Consider the following 19,845-nt stretch of genomic DNA (forward strand, 5'->3'; position numbering starts at 1 on the left):
CTGCTAAACATATATTCTGGGAGCAGAAAAGAGCTCAACTATTTAAAAGACTAGTGCCTATTTAAAACAATCAGTTTACTAATGAGAAAAATTGTAACAAATATGTTCATCTGAGATCTAACTCCACTTTATATTATATGGAACAAAACTATAATAGTAGCCTTTAATCTGTATTTCTTATAAGAACCTCTAAGGCCTGGTGATAGTGTTGTGATTATTAATAACTACTACAATTCTGTGGTGCCCAGATAGATACCAGTCATGGGTATTATGTCACTGCAGTGAGCAAAACATGGGCAGATTTTGGAATGGAAACTTCAGATAGAGCTGGAACAGCGATCTCTTTCTATTTCTAGACTGCCTGCCTGACATCCCTGGAGAACCTCTCCTGAGGCAAAATACAGATGGGCATGAAGAAATTATGATATTGCATTCTAATAATGAGTGGAAGAAAACAGCGCTCAGACTCGGTCTTGCCCCGTTCCCCTTCACTTCCTCCCTCTTCTTCATTCTCATGTTGGTTTTCACAATGAAGTATATTCATGCAGGTGATAAATTACATTTGGATACAAAGATTGACAGGCTGGCTTCATGGGAAGCAGTGACAAAACTCGCACTGATTTCAGGAGAGACAGAATTTTATCTGAAGCGTAAAAGGGCAGATTTATAGATCATTAATATTATACTGCTTTTGCAGGAGTATGAGATTAAAACTGCTATTTTGGCACTATTTGGCATGAGCCTATTTTGGAGCTACTCAGCTACTCCATTCAGTTCAGTAAATAGGAGGGCTGTGACTCAGCTGAAATCGTTTGCTTTCTAGTTCCCTCTAATATGGGCATTTGGGTCCCAATTTTAAAGTAGGGCACATATATATAGGAAGAGTCAGCAGAGGAGTCTGTTGAATAAATATTTCAGTCCTTACTGAAGCCTCAACAACTGAAATGCAGTTTCAAAACAACCTTTATTCTGCTTGAAGACTTAGTACAATTTTTAAAGCAATTTAAAAACAAGACACAGCTCCATCAACTCTATAGCCTGAACAAAATTTCAAGGAGGCAAGTTTTCATTGTTGCCTTGTAAAGGCAATTTACAACCCACCTAACCCTCCACCTCCTCAAAGACCATTTTGAAACAAAGTAATCTTAATGTCTTAAACACATTTAACAGAACAGAGTTTTATTTTTAAAACAAGAATAATTAAAAAAAAAATAATAGCAGCATCTTGGGCAGCTAATGCAGTCTCATCAGGACAAGTGCAATGTAACGTTACCAACTCACACAGCCCAATTTAGTCCTCTACTGCAGTAAATACATGATTATTCTACATAAAATGTTGCATTTTGGAACCTTGTCCCATGGGAGGCATTGTGCTTTGAGCTGCCCATTTCTAAAGTGACCCTGAAAAAAATAATATCAGGATTCACTTTCCCAACTTAATACCATGCATAGCAAAAGCACTGTGTGAAAATCGGCAGAAGTTTTCCCCATTAGAAGCATCTGAAGGTTTTCCCAAGCATTACTCATTGCCAATTACAAGACAAAGCCATTTCTTTACTACAGAACAGTTGACACCAAATAGAAAATTTGAAGATTTGGTTTCACAGATTGTTTGACAAGATTTCTTAGATAAGTGAACCATACAGACAAGCTTTAAAAAGAAAAGAAAAACAAAACAAAACACAGAAACATAGCCTTTTAACTGTATTTGGAAACATGCTGCACCCACCAAGATCTAGTGTGTATGTGTGCAAAGTTAATGATGTCACTTACTGAAGTCAGCAAAAAGATTATGTTTGGTTCAAATGGGCCTATATTAGGATCTACTCATACATACACACCACATGTGTGTGTGTGCATACGCACACAACCATGCACACCCCAAACCCTCAAATCCAAATTTCAAATTAAAGAAATCAAAAACTTGCACGATTTTTCCTCATATTGCTCGGGAGTGCTAGGTTCTCTCTGCTATGTGTCATACCTTTCAAAAGCCTTGTGAAAGTGCTGCTGCAGTACAGCATAACTCAGGACTTTAAAACAAAAAAATCCCCAAACAAAAAAAGCAAACTGAATCAAATCCCACCCCTGAACCATATTAGATGGAAACACTACGTATCAATAGAAATATAGAAAAGCACCATGTTTCTTCAGTTATATTCACGTATTTTTTTTTTTCCAGATAAATAGTCTGTTTTAGATCAAATCACAACTGGAGTGAGCAATATGGTATATTAAGGAAAAACAACTCTGCAGTGGACAGGGCCTTTGGCAGGATGCAGTGCTGTGCATTGTGGAGGAAGGGAAATGCAGAGGCCACCCAATGCCTGGATAGCACAGAACTCCCTCGCATGCCCACTCTGAGGGTCTAAGTGATCCTTGTGCATTGCACGGACGCTGCATAGGCAGGACTTCTCCTTAAGAAGCCCTAAGCACAAATCCTCACAACACAGTGCTTGACTCACTGTTGCTTATGGAAGAAAAGCAAGTGCCAAATTTGCACAAACACTAGTTTTTCTCTGCTACAACCACAGATGAAGTGAAGTAGTATGGCACAACAGAGGAACAAATGGCATCCCATAATGGGCTGGGCATGCTAGGAATATGGCCCACTGACATAGCAGAGGTTTTCTTAATATGAGGAAAATTAGATCCAAACTAGATCCAAAACAACCATAAAATTTCTCGAGAAATATTAAGCGAAAGATCAATTCCGAATACCCACAATTTTCTTATAGAGAAAAAAAGTACAATTTTACACTTAAAATTTCAAAAATTAATATATGTCAGAAGAGTATTTTGGACTGCTACAGGTGTTAAATTGTTGTATACTGAACTAATTTGTAACTTTAAGCCCAGTAGTATGACTGTCATGCTAGCATAACTGTTGGTGCTTTTAATAGTAAAAGAAAATTACTAGAAAACCAAATTCACATGGTCCTATCCTGAGAGACCTGACTGGGGGAGAAAGAGGAAGGGAAGAGATGAAGACTAAAATTCTATCCAGAAAAAAAATATTCAGAATAATTTTTTTAAGTGATGACTATCTTGATATATTAATATTGATTGAATCTTGTTTCCTGATATAAGTTTCAGTAAGAAAATACATCTACAGGAAAGCAAGAACAACCCACCAAAAAAAAAGCATAAAATCCAAATAAAAACAAAAGCCTTACAGCATCAGAAATGAAGGGATAATGTAAAAATTAAGAGATAATATAAAAACTACTGGTGACTGGCAAATTTCCTATTATTTCCAATAGCTTAATAAGTACTGCATACTTTGTCTTAAAACATATATTTCTAAAACAGAGCTATTATGAGAGAACTCCATGGGTCTTACTCTTTTGATTGCATATGCAACTGCCTTTAATAGTAATGGATTTTCCCTTTGCATCTCAAGGGAAGAATAAACTCTTATCCTCACTTAGTCAAAACTTTTCCAAGATTTCTCTGAATATCATTATTTTCAGTTTGTAATGTGTGAATTTACTGAGTGTGGTTAGGGAAATTAATAACCATTTCAAGCCACCCACAGTGAATAGCCCCAGAGTTCCTAATAAGTCTGTGTTAGTGGGATTCATGTATTTGTTTCCTTTAACAGAACCACAATTCTGTAAGTCTTTGGTGCTAAATTGTAAAAGTGTTCACTTTGATATTGCCTCAGTCCATAAGCTTATGAAAATAAATCCAAAATATTAATTATGACAGCCTGATGATATTTTTAAAACAAAGGTTTTCCAGTCTTAATTAGCTCTATGTTGTATCCAATTGTTCTGAGCAAAGGTGAGAGCTTTTTTTACAACACTAATACAAAAAACAATCCTAGGCAACATTTTAGAGAAACTTCCTTCATATGAAATGAAAATATCTTGACATGCTAACAAAAATTCTGCCACAGTAGGTCAAGATGTTATTTATTTACTATGAAGAGTGGATTCATTCTGAAATTCAAACTATCTCTCCTCATAGTCAAATTTTCCTTTGTTTTTTTCTGCAGTCACTATCAGAGAAGGATATACAACTTTTCTTCTTCCAAATACAAAGACAATCAAGACAGAAGTTCAAATGCTTCATGAAGCAAACATAGCACGGTACCGTATTCTAAAGATATCTCTGAAACAATATTGTTGGACTCAATGATAATTTGTAATGTTCATATACTTTTATTGAATAAAGCAGCTTTGAAGCTTATTAGGCACTGCCCAACAAAATATTTAGTCAAAAAAAATTATGAACTTTTTAAACTGAGCTAGTAGCTCAATAATCTATACAAAGAAAACTGTAAAATATTTCATAGTTTTCATTCTGAAGCCAACTCTTGCTGGCTTCCTGTACATTTCTTTTTAAAAAAACAAACAACCAACAAAATGAATAACAAAAAATTTATCATCAGGAAAAATATTCTCAGGCAAAAGAAAGAAAGAAAGAAAAAGAAGGCAAGGAAAGAAGAAAGAAAAACAAGCTTAACCTGTAGATATGCTTGAGACAAGACTAAAGCCTAAAGAAAATTCAGTATTGCATAGCACAGTCTAAGGATTCAGCTTTCAGCAAACAGAAAAGGGAAATGAGAAGCAGTTTGGTATTGATAGTTTCCATCAATGATAGTTAGTCATCCAGTACTATTTACATTATTATATATGGTATGCCATTGAAAGTCCTGTTTTCTTCAGTCTTAAATATATTCTTAAAACAGGATTTTTAAATGTCTAAACAAAACACTTCCTGGCACTTTGCTATTACAATTCCTCTGAACCACATACTGTAACTGAAGTCCTTTTAAAGTGTCCCTTATAAATGAAAGTGCCGTTCTGCTACATATCTTTCACCAGAATCCAAAAAATCCACAATGCTGTGTGGCTGGATCCACTGAGTGCAGCAACACCAAATCCAAACCAGGTTGTGACCAAGAAATTCCGAAAACCAGATCACAAAGACCTCTTATACCTGGGGTCTGCAGAATCCAACATTCTAGCTGGTAAAGCTTCAGAAGTGGTCGTAAACAAGCACCATGGTTAAAGGCCTCTATGTCCCTGCAGGGAGATCAGGTTAGGATTTCTCTCTCTTGTGTTTTTCTTTTCTTGATTAAAAAAAAAGCACTTCAGATTAGAAACATATGTTCACAGCTTACTACTGTGATCTCTCCCACTGCAGTTGTGAAGAAAAGCTCTAGTCCCATCTGAAGACAGATAGCTTTGATACTGCAGCTCAAATTCTTGAGTAAGGCTGAAAGGAGCCTTCTCTCTCCAGAGGCCTCAATGTTGTCAAACCTTTTCTTTAGAAAAAAAAAGAAACAACCCAGCGTATTACGATCTTCATCGCCTCTGCTGTGCATATACTGGGTAGGCTAGTGTGACATTGAGAGAGTCATTGTGCTGCACAAGTGATGTGTGTTGATAATGTAGCACCAGTTCTTTGAGTGAGTTGTACAAGTTATATGGCTCTGCAAATCCATACCCAGTAGGTGTTTTGTTTATCACACAGTGCTTTACTTCTCCATCCACCCTAAAAAGGAAAACAAAAAGCAGTTTTTAGTTTGACAGTACAGTAAAGTTTAGCTAAAAATAAGGTATTGGCAAAAACTCTTCCAATGCTAGTCACCACGTAGAATTCCTGTCTTCTGTACTGGGATAATGGTAAAAGTCTAGGTTTAATCAAAATTCCCCAATGTTGTGTTAGCTTTGGAAGGCAGTAAGCAGGCAGGATGCTGCAGCTGCACATAAAGGAGATATTCCATGCTCTAATTTCCCTTCTCCATGATGCTCATCTGTGGGAGTGCCACAGGTTTGAGCTATGTAGGAAAGGTAGGAGGAGCACCAATAAGAAGGGGTGGCCTCAGGGCTTGGTAGTCTGCTTCTAAGCCCAAAGACACAGTGGGATCCATGCATATGCAAGTACGCATCTGCCCCTTGCTCAAGGTAGGCCTCAAACAATGATTGCATCATTCACAAATTAGGGTACGTACACAACAGAGCAAGCATAGCAGCCTTGTTTGCTGCTCTCTCGAACAAGGAATGTTCCATCTCGCTTTCCCCGCAGCAGATTTTCGGCTTGGCTTCTATTGATATTTCCCACATTCCATGTTCTCTCATCATGATGGGGCAAGTCTTCATCATCTTCTACCATAGAGTATTGGCTGTTGAAATATGACAAAATACATTTATGAAACATGTTACAGAGCAAAAACCAAGAGCAAACTACTTCTCCTTCACACTACTTGAAAAAAAAGTACGTCACTGGCTAGTAGGATGCCTCCCTGGTAAAATCAAGGATGTAAATTATGTAATACTGCAACATTTCAACTGCTGAGTAAAAACAAAATCTAAGTTCTGGTCCTTGTTTCTTTTAAAAATACTCATGTAAATCTGAAGAAGGAAATAAAAGGATGCTGTTTTATCTTTCAGAATCTGCTGTGAGCACTTCAGTACTTCTACTGTTGCTCACTGTTTTGGTAAATAGCAAGCCCAGTGAAATCAATACCTTTTGAGTCAGCTTCATTTCCAAAGACCAGAATACTTGGTCAGCAGTGAAAAATAATGCAGTATATTGACTACAGCTGCTGCTTGGGAAACCTATGAGCAGCTGTACAGGTAGACAGATTAATTACTCATAGGGGAGATGGCTGCGTGGAAAGCGTGAAATAATAGAGTGGTCTCTCTCCTTATAACCAGATTATGAGAAGAGCATATAATATAGAGTTTTCTCTTCCAAAACAGCCACCAACTATAAAGATAATTCGAGTTGAACAGACCCCTCCAAGCTAAATACCACCATGAAAGAAGATGTCTCCAGAATGGTTTTGTGGACAGCACTGACATTCTGCAGCTCCAGGACTTTCTACTTGTCCAGTAGCCTATACTGGTGCACCCTTCCTCTCCCATTCAGCTTGTAATCAATGTGTGTTTGGCAAATATCTTTATTCTCTCTGTAAAAGGTACTTAATCAGTTTTTGTTCCTCTAAGAAAACATGACTTCCCACTCATCCATAGTTCTGTATTTCTGAAGATTCTCAAAATTCTACAGAAATCAGCAATCTCACATAGAATTCAATTTTTCAGAAAGAGGAGGGGGTTCTTTTGTTTCATGTGACACTCCATCTAGCTCCCTTATCCCATCATACCCCTTTGTCCTGCACGATATTCAAATGTGTTCAGCAGTGGCTCTGTCTTCAACCAGCACCTAAAGAAAGGGATTGCTATTTTCTACTGCTGCTTCCTATACTGATTTTTTCTGCTTTATAACGTTAGAAAACAAAAAGTTTAATTTGTCAGCAGAAACCTGAGTACATATCAGATCCACTGGCAAGGATAGTCACAGAGTTAAAGAAAAGAAAGATTTTCTTTAAACAGATTCACTTACTAGTTTGATGCAATGTTAAATTATTCTTGCTGTCTAGCGGTTAACTGATGGGAGTACCAAGTGGAAACAGGTAGCTACATATTCTCCATTATATCATCTTTGATCTGTGCTAGGACTGGGTGAATACATGGCTTCAAAATGTCTGTGCCATTTTTATAACTTTGCTTCTACCAATGCAGCCACAGCAGAGATGCACAATTTCCAGGATAACAGTAGGAGACTCGGTAAACCAAACCAAATTAAAATGGACCACTAATGTGAACAAGGCTAGAATGCAAACCCACAAAACAGTCATTGTCAATCTGGTGTTTTTGCTATATGTCACTCAGCCAGGCAGTGTAAAAAGCATGCACAGGAAGCTACATAGGTGACAATGCTGATACGGATTTTTATTCAGACCATTCCGTTTTTTATATTTGTTCATTTCTTCTCTGTTTAGTATTTTAAACTGTGAATTCAAGTCACTTTTGATATTATTTTATGGTTTGCATTTGGTTACATTTGGTCTACATTCTCACCAACTGAGTGCCTTTTGCTTTTTGCCCAGGAATTAGGTGATACACATTCAGTGGCCAAGCCCAAATCAAAAACATAAATGAAACTGAATTGCTCAAATGACAGAATACTATCCTGCTACTACTTCTCACAAAAATTAACCAGACCATAAGCCAGAGAAGAACCACTCTTCAACATACAAATTTTATCATCTCTGATACCACTGTGATATAGTACTCTGGTACCACTATACTGGATGGCTCCATGATACCAGCACTTGAACTTTGGAAAGAGCCAGCCTGTGCCTGAGACCTTCTGAACATTTATCCATCCATGTAACACCCCTTCGAGATACTAACACCTTATGATCTTCACTTTACTGGTAAGAATAAAGACACTGGTTAGGTTCCAGTGCTTTGCTATAGTCACCTGAACAATAGCACTAGGGGGTGAGATAAAGTCCTTTCTAATACTTGTGTTATGTAGGCTGCCACGTGTTAACAGTGTACACTGTTACTGGATAGCTAGGCTTGAGATTTCCTCTATGTGGTCCTGGAATTAAATATGCTTTATCTCATTATTGTGTAAGATGAATTGAAATACCAGGAATATTTAAATCTTTTAACACTCACTCTTCTGTATTTTCATTGCCCAGCCATTCATTTAGCTTCTTCTGCCGAACACCTTTTTGAGTCAGCCACCTGGACAAAAGTTACAAATAATTGTTATTCAGAGAAGTTGGATGCCAATAAAAACAAACTTTAAAAAATATTTTTATTAATTCATAACGGTACTTACATCAAATACTGGTCTCTTGTCTTCCTCAGCTGTATGAGGTCTGGCTTAATGCTGTTCATACGCTTGTCTATCTCTCTATATTCAGCTGCTTGCTTCTTTAAATCCTCTTCTAATCTGCGTCGGCTGTCCACAATTTCACTTATTCGAGACTTCAATTTTTCATAGTTGTGCATAATTCTGAATGGAATAATTTGGTAGGTTATACTCTCACGAGGTCTTATTCACAACTTTATCTGCTATTTTCTCATGTAGATATTTAAGATAAGAGATTATTCCTCTAGATGTAGGTACACATTTTGCAAACTCACATCTACCCTAGTTAAGGCTTCCTTAGCTTACAACTGAACAACTGTAAACTTGCCAGCATGCTTTAGTTTTAGGTAGATCTGTACTTGGTACTGCTTTTTTCCTCAAAAACATACAATTCAAAGTGCAAATACAAATACTGACCTTTGTATTTCCTTCTCATTTCCTTCACGTTTAAATTTTTCAATGTATTCCTTACTGTATCTTTCTTGTGTCTGGCACTGCTCTTCAAATATTTTTATTGTTTCATTAAATGCTTCAATAGCTGTTCTTTTCATTTGAATTTCCTGAAAATAAAATAATTGTTATTACAGTTCTTAGCAAACAGAAAGGATGATTTATTGGCCTGTATCACAGAGAGACTTCAGTATGTTGTAACAGAATGGCTTCAATCCCTTTACCAAGAATGCATTCTGTCTGCAGAGCCTTACAAAGTAGAGAAAACAGGCCTGTGCAAACTGCTAACATGATGAGGCTTTCCAAGAAAGGCAAACTGCTAGACAAAGGCCTAGCTTCAATACTTGTTTTGTATAAATAAGGAGGATTGGAGGCTTGTGGCACTGCACTTTGCCCTTCGTACCAACTAATGTCCTTAGAAGTATAGCTGCGTTTCTAAAACAGAATTATAAGATGTAGCACTGGACAGATCTCAAGAATTCATCTAGTCCATCCTCCTGCTCCTACACAGTTAGACGATACTGAAGTCTTTAAGGCAACTTTCATGTTGCCTGCACACCTCCACCTTGCCTCAGTTATTTTCAGGCATATTTCCTGTATATTGTAAGAAGCCGTCTTGATCCTGAGGCTGTAAAACAGCACTAATTCCACCGACACTTCAAGACCCGGTTAATTATTGGTTAAGATGAAAGAAACATAAAGGCAGCTTTTCAATCCTGCACTGTATCTACACGTCATCTCTCCACTCTGTGTAGATGAAATCAGCTCCTTCAGAAACTAATAATAAAATACAATGTTCCCTTGCAGATATGTCTTGAAAACCTGAGCTTGACCTGATGAGGTCAGTGTGCAGAAGTGTTGCTAAATCAAGGGAGTTCTGAGCTTGCTTTGGATGCAGGTGTCAGACTTAACCACAGGGTTAGGTTGCAGGTGCTGATGGTTCAAACATGAGTAAGCAATTCCATTATACTGAACAAGCACATCAAGCATGTTTCCTCTTTTGGGCGACGGTAGTGGTGGAGGAAGGGAGGAGAAGAAGGCAGCTTTCAAACATGGCTGTATGAATTTATAGTAATATTCTTCTAAAACCACAGAAGATGACCTCCACTTTCTGTCTGGTTCAAACATAGCTCACCTGAGAAGTTCTTGTATAGTCTTCATAGAGTCTGTCATATTCTCGGCTTTTTTCTTGGAACTGGGTATTATATTCATGTAATTTCTTTCCCACTGCTTCAATACTATCCTCTTTTACTACTTGATCCTGGGAGAATGAGAAGAAGGAAATACATTCAATAAAGAAACAATTACACTGAACAGATTTTCAGGATAAAACTGCTTAAAAATGCCCAAATATTTTACATGGAAAATGTGGTATCTCTCTTATCAATATGGAGATATCATATACTATATGCAAATAATATGCAAATTAGAAATAAAATTAATGATAAAAACAATTTTGCATTGCAAATGTGCAGCTTTGTACTGAAAATTATATATTTCATTGTTAATGAGTGGGATATTTATTAACATAAGTTTATTTCTTAATGATGTATCTGCAATATTTAAAGTTTTAATTATTTATTTGCAATTTGTGGGGTTGTTTTTTAAAAAAATATCTAGCTTTATATCCACTTTATTTTTTCAAATATTAACAGATGTGAGGTTCTTTATAATCAGTGACTCCTCAGGCTGTAATAATTTCTCTGTATTTAGGTGGAACACAAAGAAAATAAACCAAATTACCTGCTGGTACTTAGATACTGGATACAGTAATTTTACATCCAGTTTAGGATTATACTGGGCTAGTGATTCATTCCGGTAGTGGTTTATTAGCTCGACCACGGAGTTGAAAGTTAATGGGTCAGAAAAGCCGTATTTCCCATCTCGGTGAAATATTTTGATTAATTTATTATTTCCTCCTTTCCTGCAAATAAAGTTTGTTGAAAAGTCAGGCGTAATTCAAATACTACTGCCTAAAGAATGTGGTATTTGAAATTTACTATTGCATGTATACTGTCAAGTATTACAGACCTAGTGTAACTATCTTACCTTAGCGTAAGGGTGTAGTCCCCATGCATTTTGGTTGAAGCATCTCGTACCAAAAAGGTACCATCAGCAGTGTCTCGAAGCTTCTCATTTACTTCTTCTCTAGAATGAAAGCAAAAGTAACCAATCATTTCAGCTACTTCTCACTCATTTCTTCTCTCACTGTGCTCCAATTTCTTCTGTTTTAAAATAACTGCTTTTTTAAGAGCCTTCTTGATCTCCATATGAACAAACACAGTTATTTAATAGCTTATTTAATATTACTAGTGAACAAACGGAATACAAAAATGGTATCTTCAATATCCTCTTACTGCTGGAACAAAATAATATTAATGCAAAGGTCTTTCTGCTTGTTCATACAAGCCTGAGCAATTGGAGAAGCCAGTGCTGGTCTAATGTACCTATATATAGTACAGTTAAAAATGTTGCTAATATATGGCACTTCTTAGTCTGGCTTATTAACCATTGTGCCTGGAGTTGAGGTTCTCAATGAAAGAAAAGAAGAAAAGACTTATTTCTTGGTGTTGTCCTCTCATGCCAGCATTTCACATAGCTGTCTTAAAATAATACAACAAGCACCAAATCATTTTACATATTACATTCTAACTGACTGCCAGTAACTTTTTAGTCATGTTTGGAACAAAACCAACTGTGATATGTTTGTGTTGGAAAATATCCTAAAACTAGCTCTTTGAACTATAATTTTTCTATACTTAAACAGAATATACATATATAAAACAACATAGCAAGAATATAAAGCAAATATAGGAAATATACATCTTGAGCTGATTTACCTTGAGATATCTCCCCAGTACCATTCAGCATCTTGTAATGACATGTTGTTATTCATACCGTTGTTAGTTACAGTATTAGGTTTTGGTGGCTTAGGAGGCAGTGCTGCAGATGAAAGGAGAAAAAGTTGATTATAACTCATTGAAAACCTGACCGTATATACCTTGAAATTATACCTTAGTGCATGAATGAGAAAAAAATGAATGGTTATGAAATATAGCTTTCCATCACTTTAAAAGGTCTTTAAAAGGTGCTAGAAGAATCAAGATATTTTACTGAAAACAATATAATTCAACAAGCAAGATGTACTGTTTCAAAAAGTACATTACTCTTGCAATAACATATTTAAAGCAAAACAACACCATACCTCCCCCCCAAGTCAAGAAAGCATTTGGAAAAAAAATCTGATGTTTGTCTTTACCTCCTTCCACTGTCTTCAGGTGAATATAAATAGTAAAACATGTAAAATTTCTTTTTTTCCTCCTATGCAATGATCTTAGGGGAATGTTGCTATTTTCTCACCTAGGAGCTAGGTAATAAAAAATGCAAACCCACAGCAATACTGTACATTTAAGAAGAATTTGATTTCTCTGATACTCAGCATTTTGTGCAATGATTTGCTGAAAAGCACTTTAAGAAACCCATCTGTGACCCATATATCCCTTGCGTTAATCTTAGTATTCTACAGAATAAATTGTGTTCCAAATGCCAGGACTGATTAAAAACCACATCCCCTTTTCTCAATGTCAAAGCTGCATACGTATACCAGTGGGTGCCAGAGAAGATACTGCAGCACTCCTGACTTACTAGCAAGGGGGACTACGTTTAAATCAGGATTAAAAATCAACCCAGCTCTTTTAATTCTCTAGTAAGTACAACATTCCTTACAAACATGCCTCTATGTATAACACGACCGGCTACAAAAGACAATGTTTTTATAATTGCAATGAATGACAAGACAGCTTAATATTTTTAATACCACATGACAAAATGATGTGATATCAGGAATTCAATTAAATACTGTTACATTTTAAAATCTGTTTTTCCTAAAACAATCCAAACCAATGATTTGTAATCACTGTTTCAGGAAATACAAGTGTTATTACAGCATCTCTTTTTAGCCACAATGTGGAGCAGAGATAGCAAAAATAATAATAATAAAAGAAATGCAACATTTTTAGAATATAATAGCAGAGCTAGAGCTACATATGACAGAATAAAATCAAAACCGAAACAGGTCAATTCAGGAAAAATTCAATTAAGTAAGCAGACAGGTATTTCTACAGGTTATGATTCTAATTACTATAACCATGCACTAAAATACAATTTAATTCTAATCTATGAAAAATAAAGGAAAAAGGAAAACTATTTGTATCAATGACAAAGTAAATAAATCTTAAACATCCACTAAGGATTTTTCAGCAGTTATCGTAAAGACCCAAATGAATTAGCCTTCCACAAGAAGACTGCAGCTTTACCTGGCGGATCCATTTCTATGTAAAACATCAAGTCTGTGCCACAATTTATATCTGTCTTAGGATAGTCTATATCCAGTTCTTCCATATTCCAAACAGTATTGTACATTTGTATGAGTTTCACTGAGTAAGCTCAGATATAAGAAAAGAGCCAGGCTCTCTTTGTAATGGTGTCTTGGAATTCATTTTAAAACCTACAAGGGGCTGCACTGTAACCTATTACATCATAATCCTCAGCCAATCATGTCAAAATAATGTCACCAGACCACTCCTGTTTCATCATTTCGTTCTACATTAATCTTAAAACAATTTCAGTTTCAGAAAGAATCTGCATTTAGCAGAATGGCAACATAAAGCTGGTATTACAAACAGAAAGCCGGAGTGGGCTCCCCTCATGCACATCTCCGTTTCATTTGCCTGACTCTTTGCTGCTTGGTACAGTCCAGTGCTGGCAGGATGACAAAAGGCTGATATGCTGCAGCACGTAGCTTTCACACACACGCGCACACAACACATGCACACGCACACGCAGTGGAGCTCCGTTTATAGATAGGTAGGTCACTTCTCAGTTTCATTATCCTACTCAGATGCATGAAGTTTACCATTCAAAAAGCTTTAATAAGCATGTGTACATGCTGTACGTATACAAAGACGGGAAAGGGAATTAGAGCATGACTCCATGTGTGTGTGTGTATATCTATTATACATATACATACACATATATGCATATATATATCCACATAATAAAATATTAATTATATTTTTAAACTTTACAAATTTCTGTAGTTTTATGGACACAAAGGTCTGACACATTTGCTATTATTATATGAAATGTACTTACTACAGAGATGTCTTTTTTTATCTGTATCATTTTGTAATGCAATACAATACTAATCATCTGGATTAACTAATTTTGAAATCTAAAAATCAAATATTGTAATCTTGCATTTAGGATGTCACTGAGACTTTCCTAAACCACGGAATAAAGTCAGAGCTGAGAAGGATCTTGAACAATAATTTTGCAGAACATAAAAAGCCAGTCTGTCAGGATACAACAAGATTTAGTCTGCCTTTTCACACTGTTTCTCTACCCTGTTCTCATTGAGATATTTATCATGTTAATTGTTTTTAAAAGCAAGAGTCCTTGTCAGTGTCTTCTTCCTAACTTGACTTTATGTCATCAGTATCCTCCTACTATTTAGAAATATTCCTTCTTAACTCCCCCCCATCACTGACTGTAACTCTCAGACCTCTTGGAAGGAACATGTGCAGAATATACTGCTAATTCCAGAGCAGAATGCTATATAGAGCAATCTGAATGCTTTATATTCACTATAATCTATGGGGGCAGAAAACCAGATACCAAAAATAACCACAACAAAAAGTAACTGTAGCAACTGCCAGTGCCTATATCATAAGAAATCCTGGGGCAGCCGAAATGTGCTCTCTCACAAATACTCATTAAAAATTAACACAATTCATATCCTTCCCAAATATTTCACACATATCTACCCTCCCTCTGCGTCCCTCACTAGCTCACCTGCTTTAGACAAGCATTAACATGTAAGAACATGACTGGAGTACCAAGAGCGCCAAAAAAATACATGCTAGTTTGCTTATATGTTAAGCTTAAATTCATTTCCCCCTCCCTGTTTAGGTAGACATGTTCCAAAGATTCCTTCCATTTCCAAAGTGTAATAAGATACTTAAGATCATCCCAGACACAAGTCCAAACACTGAACTTGAAGGTTTAGCCCACCTGCTACCCAAACACTTGAGTTGCCAAGGTAATTATTTAAATTAGGTTATAAAAGACTTCTGAAAAAGACTATATTGCTGCATTTAAGTTTAAGAGGGGATCAGTAAGATTTTTTATTCCATTGAATAAAGGCTTTCAGGAAAAAATAAGTCTCCAGGGTTTCACTGGTGGCCCAATTCTGGACTGCCCACACCTGTATAATCAGGTTACTGCTCAGCTCAAACCAACCCAGCTTGCAGGCAGGAAAAGGCAGGAGACAGACAGGTGATTTTCCATTGCCTCTGCATAACTTGGAGAGGTACTGGGGCACTTGACTTTCATTCACATATCTTAAGACCATGAAATCTCTACCTGGTAATCGGTTACAGTAAAGTACTTCCACAAGGTGATGAAGAAAGCACACAGAAATTCAAAATCACTTACTTTGTAAATTATGCATCACAACTGCTCGCCCTTGTAATACAGCCTGAAAATACAATCCAAAAATCTGAAAAAATAAGTGGTTTTCTCTTATAGAAATCTTTCTAAAAGAGAAAAAACTCTTTTTATTAGGAAGTTTCTCTGAAGCAACTAAGCAAAAAATAATTCTGAAAGAAAAGTCTATGCTTTCCATTCAATTCTTCATAAAAATCACTAAAAAAAAGCTGTAACATGCAGTCAGAAAATCCAAGCCTTCTCTCTGTTCTTAACTGCATAAAGCTCTGTGCTGTGCAGAAGGTATCCACTTACTCTGGTTCATCATTAAAAAGTGAACCTGACTTTAGTACTGTTAAAAAAAAAAAAAAAAGAAGAAAAAAAAGAAACCACCCTCAGTAGCTTGCACGTCTCTCTCAGATAATGATCTCAGTTTCATGATTAACTTGGGCAGGTTCAAATATTTGCTGAGCCAGGGATTTCAGGCGGGGGAGGGGAGCCAGATTCAAAGGAAAAGTTGTCAGTCAGTGAACAAGTGACCAATGCAGGATGAACTTTCTCATTGCAGCCAAGTAAATGAGAAGACCATTGTGAGAGGTCTTAAAATAGACTCTGTAACTGGCTGCTGAGTGCAGTATTAAAGTCAAGAAAAGCACTATGAACAGCCAAATACAGGAAGTGGCTAACTTAGTTCAGAAAAAAAATAGAATCAAAATCTTCCTTGAAAAGAGCTGTACCTCTCAGAACAACCCCGTGCAAGGCTGCTTGCTTGCAAGCACACCTCCTACACACTTGTGCAAGATCACAAACACACGTGTTGCTTGAAGACCCTTAGAACAAACTGGTGAGGCATTTCATCCATTTCAGATAAACTGAAAACAAAACACTAGAAAAAACACCTGTCCATATCCATGGTGTTTTCAAGGACCTCTGGGTTGTTCTTTTCATTTCTTGGTCAGGCAGGTGGGAAAGGGGACTGTACAGAGAGGGAGCACTTTAGGTCATATGTATTTCCCTTGCTGTAGTGTTTGGTGGAGTATCACACTGGCTGAAGAAATGGAGCAGCAACTGAAGAGCCTGTTCCCCTCTGCCTACACCAGCTAACTTCCTTACCAGCTATACTTTTACATGGAAAAAATCAAAAGTGAAAGGAGAGGCAGACCAAAGGGTTCCTTTGAGAGAAAGGCAGGAATGGGATTAATATTTTCCTCTGACTTCTTGTTGGAAGCAGTGAGAACCTCTAGTAGCTGTCTTCCTGGAGATCAGCTGTGGCTCCCTTATGTTACTGAAATGGTATTGCAAAGTTTTCACCTCCCTCCTCAAACCCTCCACTTAGCAAAATCGTCCTGTGCTTCAAAATATCAAACCTACCAAAACCCACTTGTGCCTTACAACGAAATCTGAAATATCTGCAGTATATTTTCAGTGTTTTATAGCTGATTAAATAGTTTCACCTATAACAATTCTTTGCTCTTCTAGTTTTGACCTTTGCCTACTAAAACAATTGTCAGTTCTATATATAATTTAAAGCACCATAGTCATAAAAGTACAGCCTATTTCAAATAGAGATCATAATCTGTGTTTCTGAAGTAATGACAGTACACAGGAGAAGAGAAAAATCCAACTTTTGATAGTAACTGATATGCCTCTTATTTACTGTTCAAAATTACAGAAAGGGGTGATAACGCTTTTTGGTTTATAGGACCACGGTATAGAAGTGTATTCTGAAAGGAAATCAGCTAATGATGACAAAGAAACTCTGGTTCACTTAATTGTTTATTATTTTAAAAAGCACTGGTACCTAGGCAGATATAAAAGTCAAGCTTTTGAAACTACTGAGGGTATTCCTAAGTCTGAGGTTTTTTTTTTTTTTTTTGATTTCAATGCCTTGTGCAAAAATGGGTTGGATCACATGTCTGGTCAAAAAAAGGTACTGACTTGCACACACCTGCATTTTCACGCAATTGTCCCATCTTAACTTTTATTTAAATTTAAGAATTCACCACCTTGAGTGGTGCTCATCGAATCTACAGATTTGTATTTGCAGAAACTCAGGGGCCAACTACTTTTTTGTGTCATATTCAGAGCATCCTTCTGATCTATAAAGGAATATTTTTCTAAAAATGATGCATGAAGCAGGACAAGGAACTGATCAGGATGGAGAGGTTTGCATGTGTGTGTGCACATATATGTATAGGTATATGTACATACATACACATATACTCACACACATTTATAATATTAATCTGTAAAAAATTCTAGCAATGCCATACATGTTACTTCAGTTTCACCAAATACTTTTAATTAGGTATTGAGAAACATAAGGTATACACTATTACCAAAATCTAAACCAAGAATTCAGTATTGCTAGTGCTGGAGATTATTAACAATGTATTTTGCTCCCTGTTAAATCAGGTATAAAGCGCATGATTTTTATTAGCTTAGAAGGGGGGCCCTCTGCCGGGTGAGGAGCAGACACGCAATACACCGTAAAAAATCAATTCTTCCTTGACAGACTGTTCTCTGCACATGCCAAAATACTCTTAGCACTGGCTGACGATCCAGCCAGACTTATGAAATTGTGCAAAAAAGTCCTGATAAAGGACAGCATTCTTACATATTCTGTTGCGCTCCCAAGACACTGCAAGCCAGGACCGTTGCTGATCCGGACCAGTGCAGTCAAGGGGAGCTTTTGGGCAGATTTCAGGAGGAACAGGACTGGCCTTTACATCCCCTGCTCTGGTTATTATTCTATCAGGCTTGCTATATTATGTTCAGCTAAAAGCAAAGCATCTGTATTTTGGCTGTACTGCTAGGACTCTCACCCAAACCACCACCAAGTGACCAGTTAAGTATAAGGCAGGATCATGACTTCTTTTATTCTAGCTAGGATCCTGTGAGTAGTAATCCTACCTCTTCATGCTTAAAACCTGTGGTATTTTACAGATGGAGCCATTATTTACAATGTTATTTACAATGTTACTTACAGGTCTGGAAAAGAGGAATAAGCTGTGATGGACAGCCTAGAATGTGGACAGCCTGAGTTAGTGTGCAGGCCATTGAGGCTTCAGTTTGCCACCACGGGATGGGAAGTGGCCTCAGAGGCTGCAGGAGCTCCTCCTGGTCCCCACATCCCTCCCTTCCCACCAACCCAGGGGCTTCACGTTGCCACTGCTGTCCCACACCAGACCCACCACTTCCCCCCTCCTTCTCTGCCTCCCTGCAATAACACACACCTTCACCTTGCATACCCATGCGCTGCTCCGCACTCCTTAACACTCCGCCAAGAGGACCCCGATTTCCCTGCATTCTTCCCCCAAACCACCCCGAACCTCCCATCTCCCCACTTCTCCCTCTGTGACCTGCCAGCTGGCCATGAGCTAGCACTGGACTCATACAACAGCCGCCTGGCAGGGGCCCTGGGTGCTCGCTGGCTGGTGGGCCATGCCCCAAATAGTCCCACACACGGCTCTGGGACCTGCTGCTGCTTCATGATCGTCAAAAATGAACTGAAAAAGCTTCCAGCCCTGTATGCCTAAAAAGAACTCATAGCCCATTTTTCAATGTATACCTCTAAAAGCACACACACCATCATACCTTTAATCTGTTCTGTGAGATTCTGTTAGATATAACCAATGCTGTTAGGTATAATCTGTTATAATTAAGACTTTTCTAATACTACTGTTTCAAATGGCATATTTGAAGACACACACTTTGTTTCTGACTATAAAATCAGCATTACTCTTTTATGTTTCTGTGGCTGTTCATCAAGTTGGAATGTTAAAATGGGATGCTAAATCATTCAGTTTGTCCACTAAGCCTAATCATCCATTGGGTCTTTGGCTGATTAGCTACATAGACAGGAATCAGAAAATGGATCTCATTACCAATTATTCAGAACATCAACCATTTTCATAATCCTAGTTCTCTTGCAACATTATTTTGTCTTTACATACTACAGACTTTAACTTTAGTACTTTAACTTCTTGTGCAGGATTAGGCTCTATTCTGATTCACACATAAAAATGCATAGTTTCCCACTGAACACTGTGACAAGGAAAAAATCAGTCCAGAGTTGTTGTGCAACAAAAAAATCAAGTAAGGGCCTAACAATAACTCCTGGTTTTGCACTATGGAGTGTATAGCATCACTGTAGCCATAAAATGTCCAGCTTGAGATGATGGTCCTATTTGCATGCTTTCTATTGTTTGGAAGCAAGAAGGA

At 37.2% G+C, this 19,845-nt stretch overlaps 1 protein-coding gene across 4 annotated transcripts in view; it reads right to left on the minus strand.

Annotated features, from left to right (window-relative positions):
- Nucleotides 1-945: 945 nt before the first annotated feature.
- PIK3R1 (phosphoinositide-3-kinase regulatory subunit 1) overlaps nt 946-19,845 on the minus strand; it is a 61,162-nt gene continuing 42,262 nt past the window's right edge. For all 4 annotated transcript variants that reach the window (XM_067315833.1, XM_067315836.1, XM_067315837.1 and 1 more), the window contains 9 exons: nt 11,976-12,078; nt 11,185-11,283; nt 10,879-11,059; nt 10,271-10,396; nt 9,103-9,245; nt 8,653-8,829; nt 8,487-8,555; nt 5,966-6,136; nt 946-5,505 (listed from right to left, as the gene is read on the minus strand). In XM_067315833.1, coding sequence (XP_067171934.1) covers nt 5,316-5,505; nt 5,966-6,136; nt 8,487-8,555; nt 8,653-8,829; nt 9,103-9,245; nt 10,271-10,396; nt 10,879-11,059; nt 11,185-11,283; nt 11,976-12,078 — 1,259 coding nt within the window. In that variant the 3' untranslated portion in view covers nt 946-5,315. The remainder of the gene's footprint in view (nt 5,506-5,965; nt 6,137-8,486; nt 8,556-8,652; nt 8,830-9,102; nt 9,246-10,270; nt 10,397-10,878; nt 11,060-11,184; nt 11,284-11,975; nt 12,079-19,845) is intronic.

The sequence above is a fragment of the Apteryx mantelli genome, chromosome Z (assembly GCF_036417845.1).
Source record: "Apteryx mantelli isolate bAptMan1 chromosome Z, bAptMan1.hap1, whole genome shotgun sequence".
Taxonomy (NCBI): Eukaryota; Metazoa; Chordata; class Aves; order Apterygiformes; family Apterygidae; genus Apteryx; species Apteryx mantelli.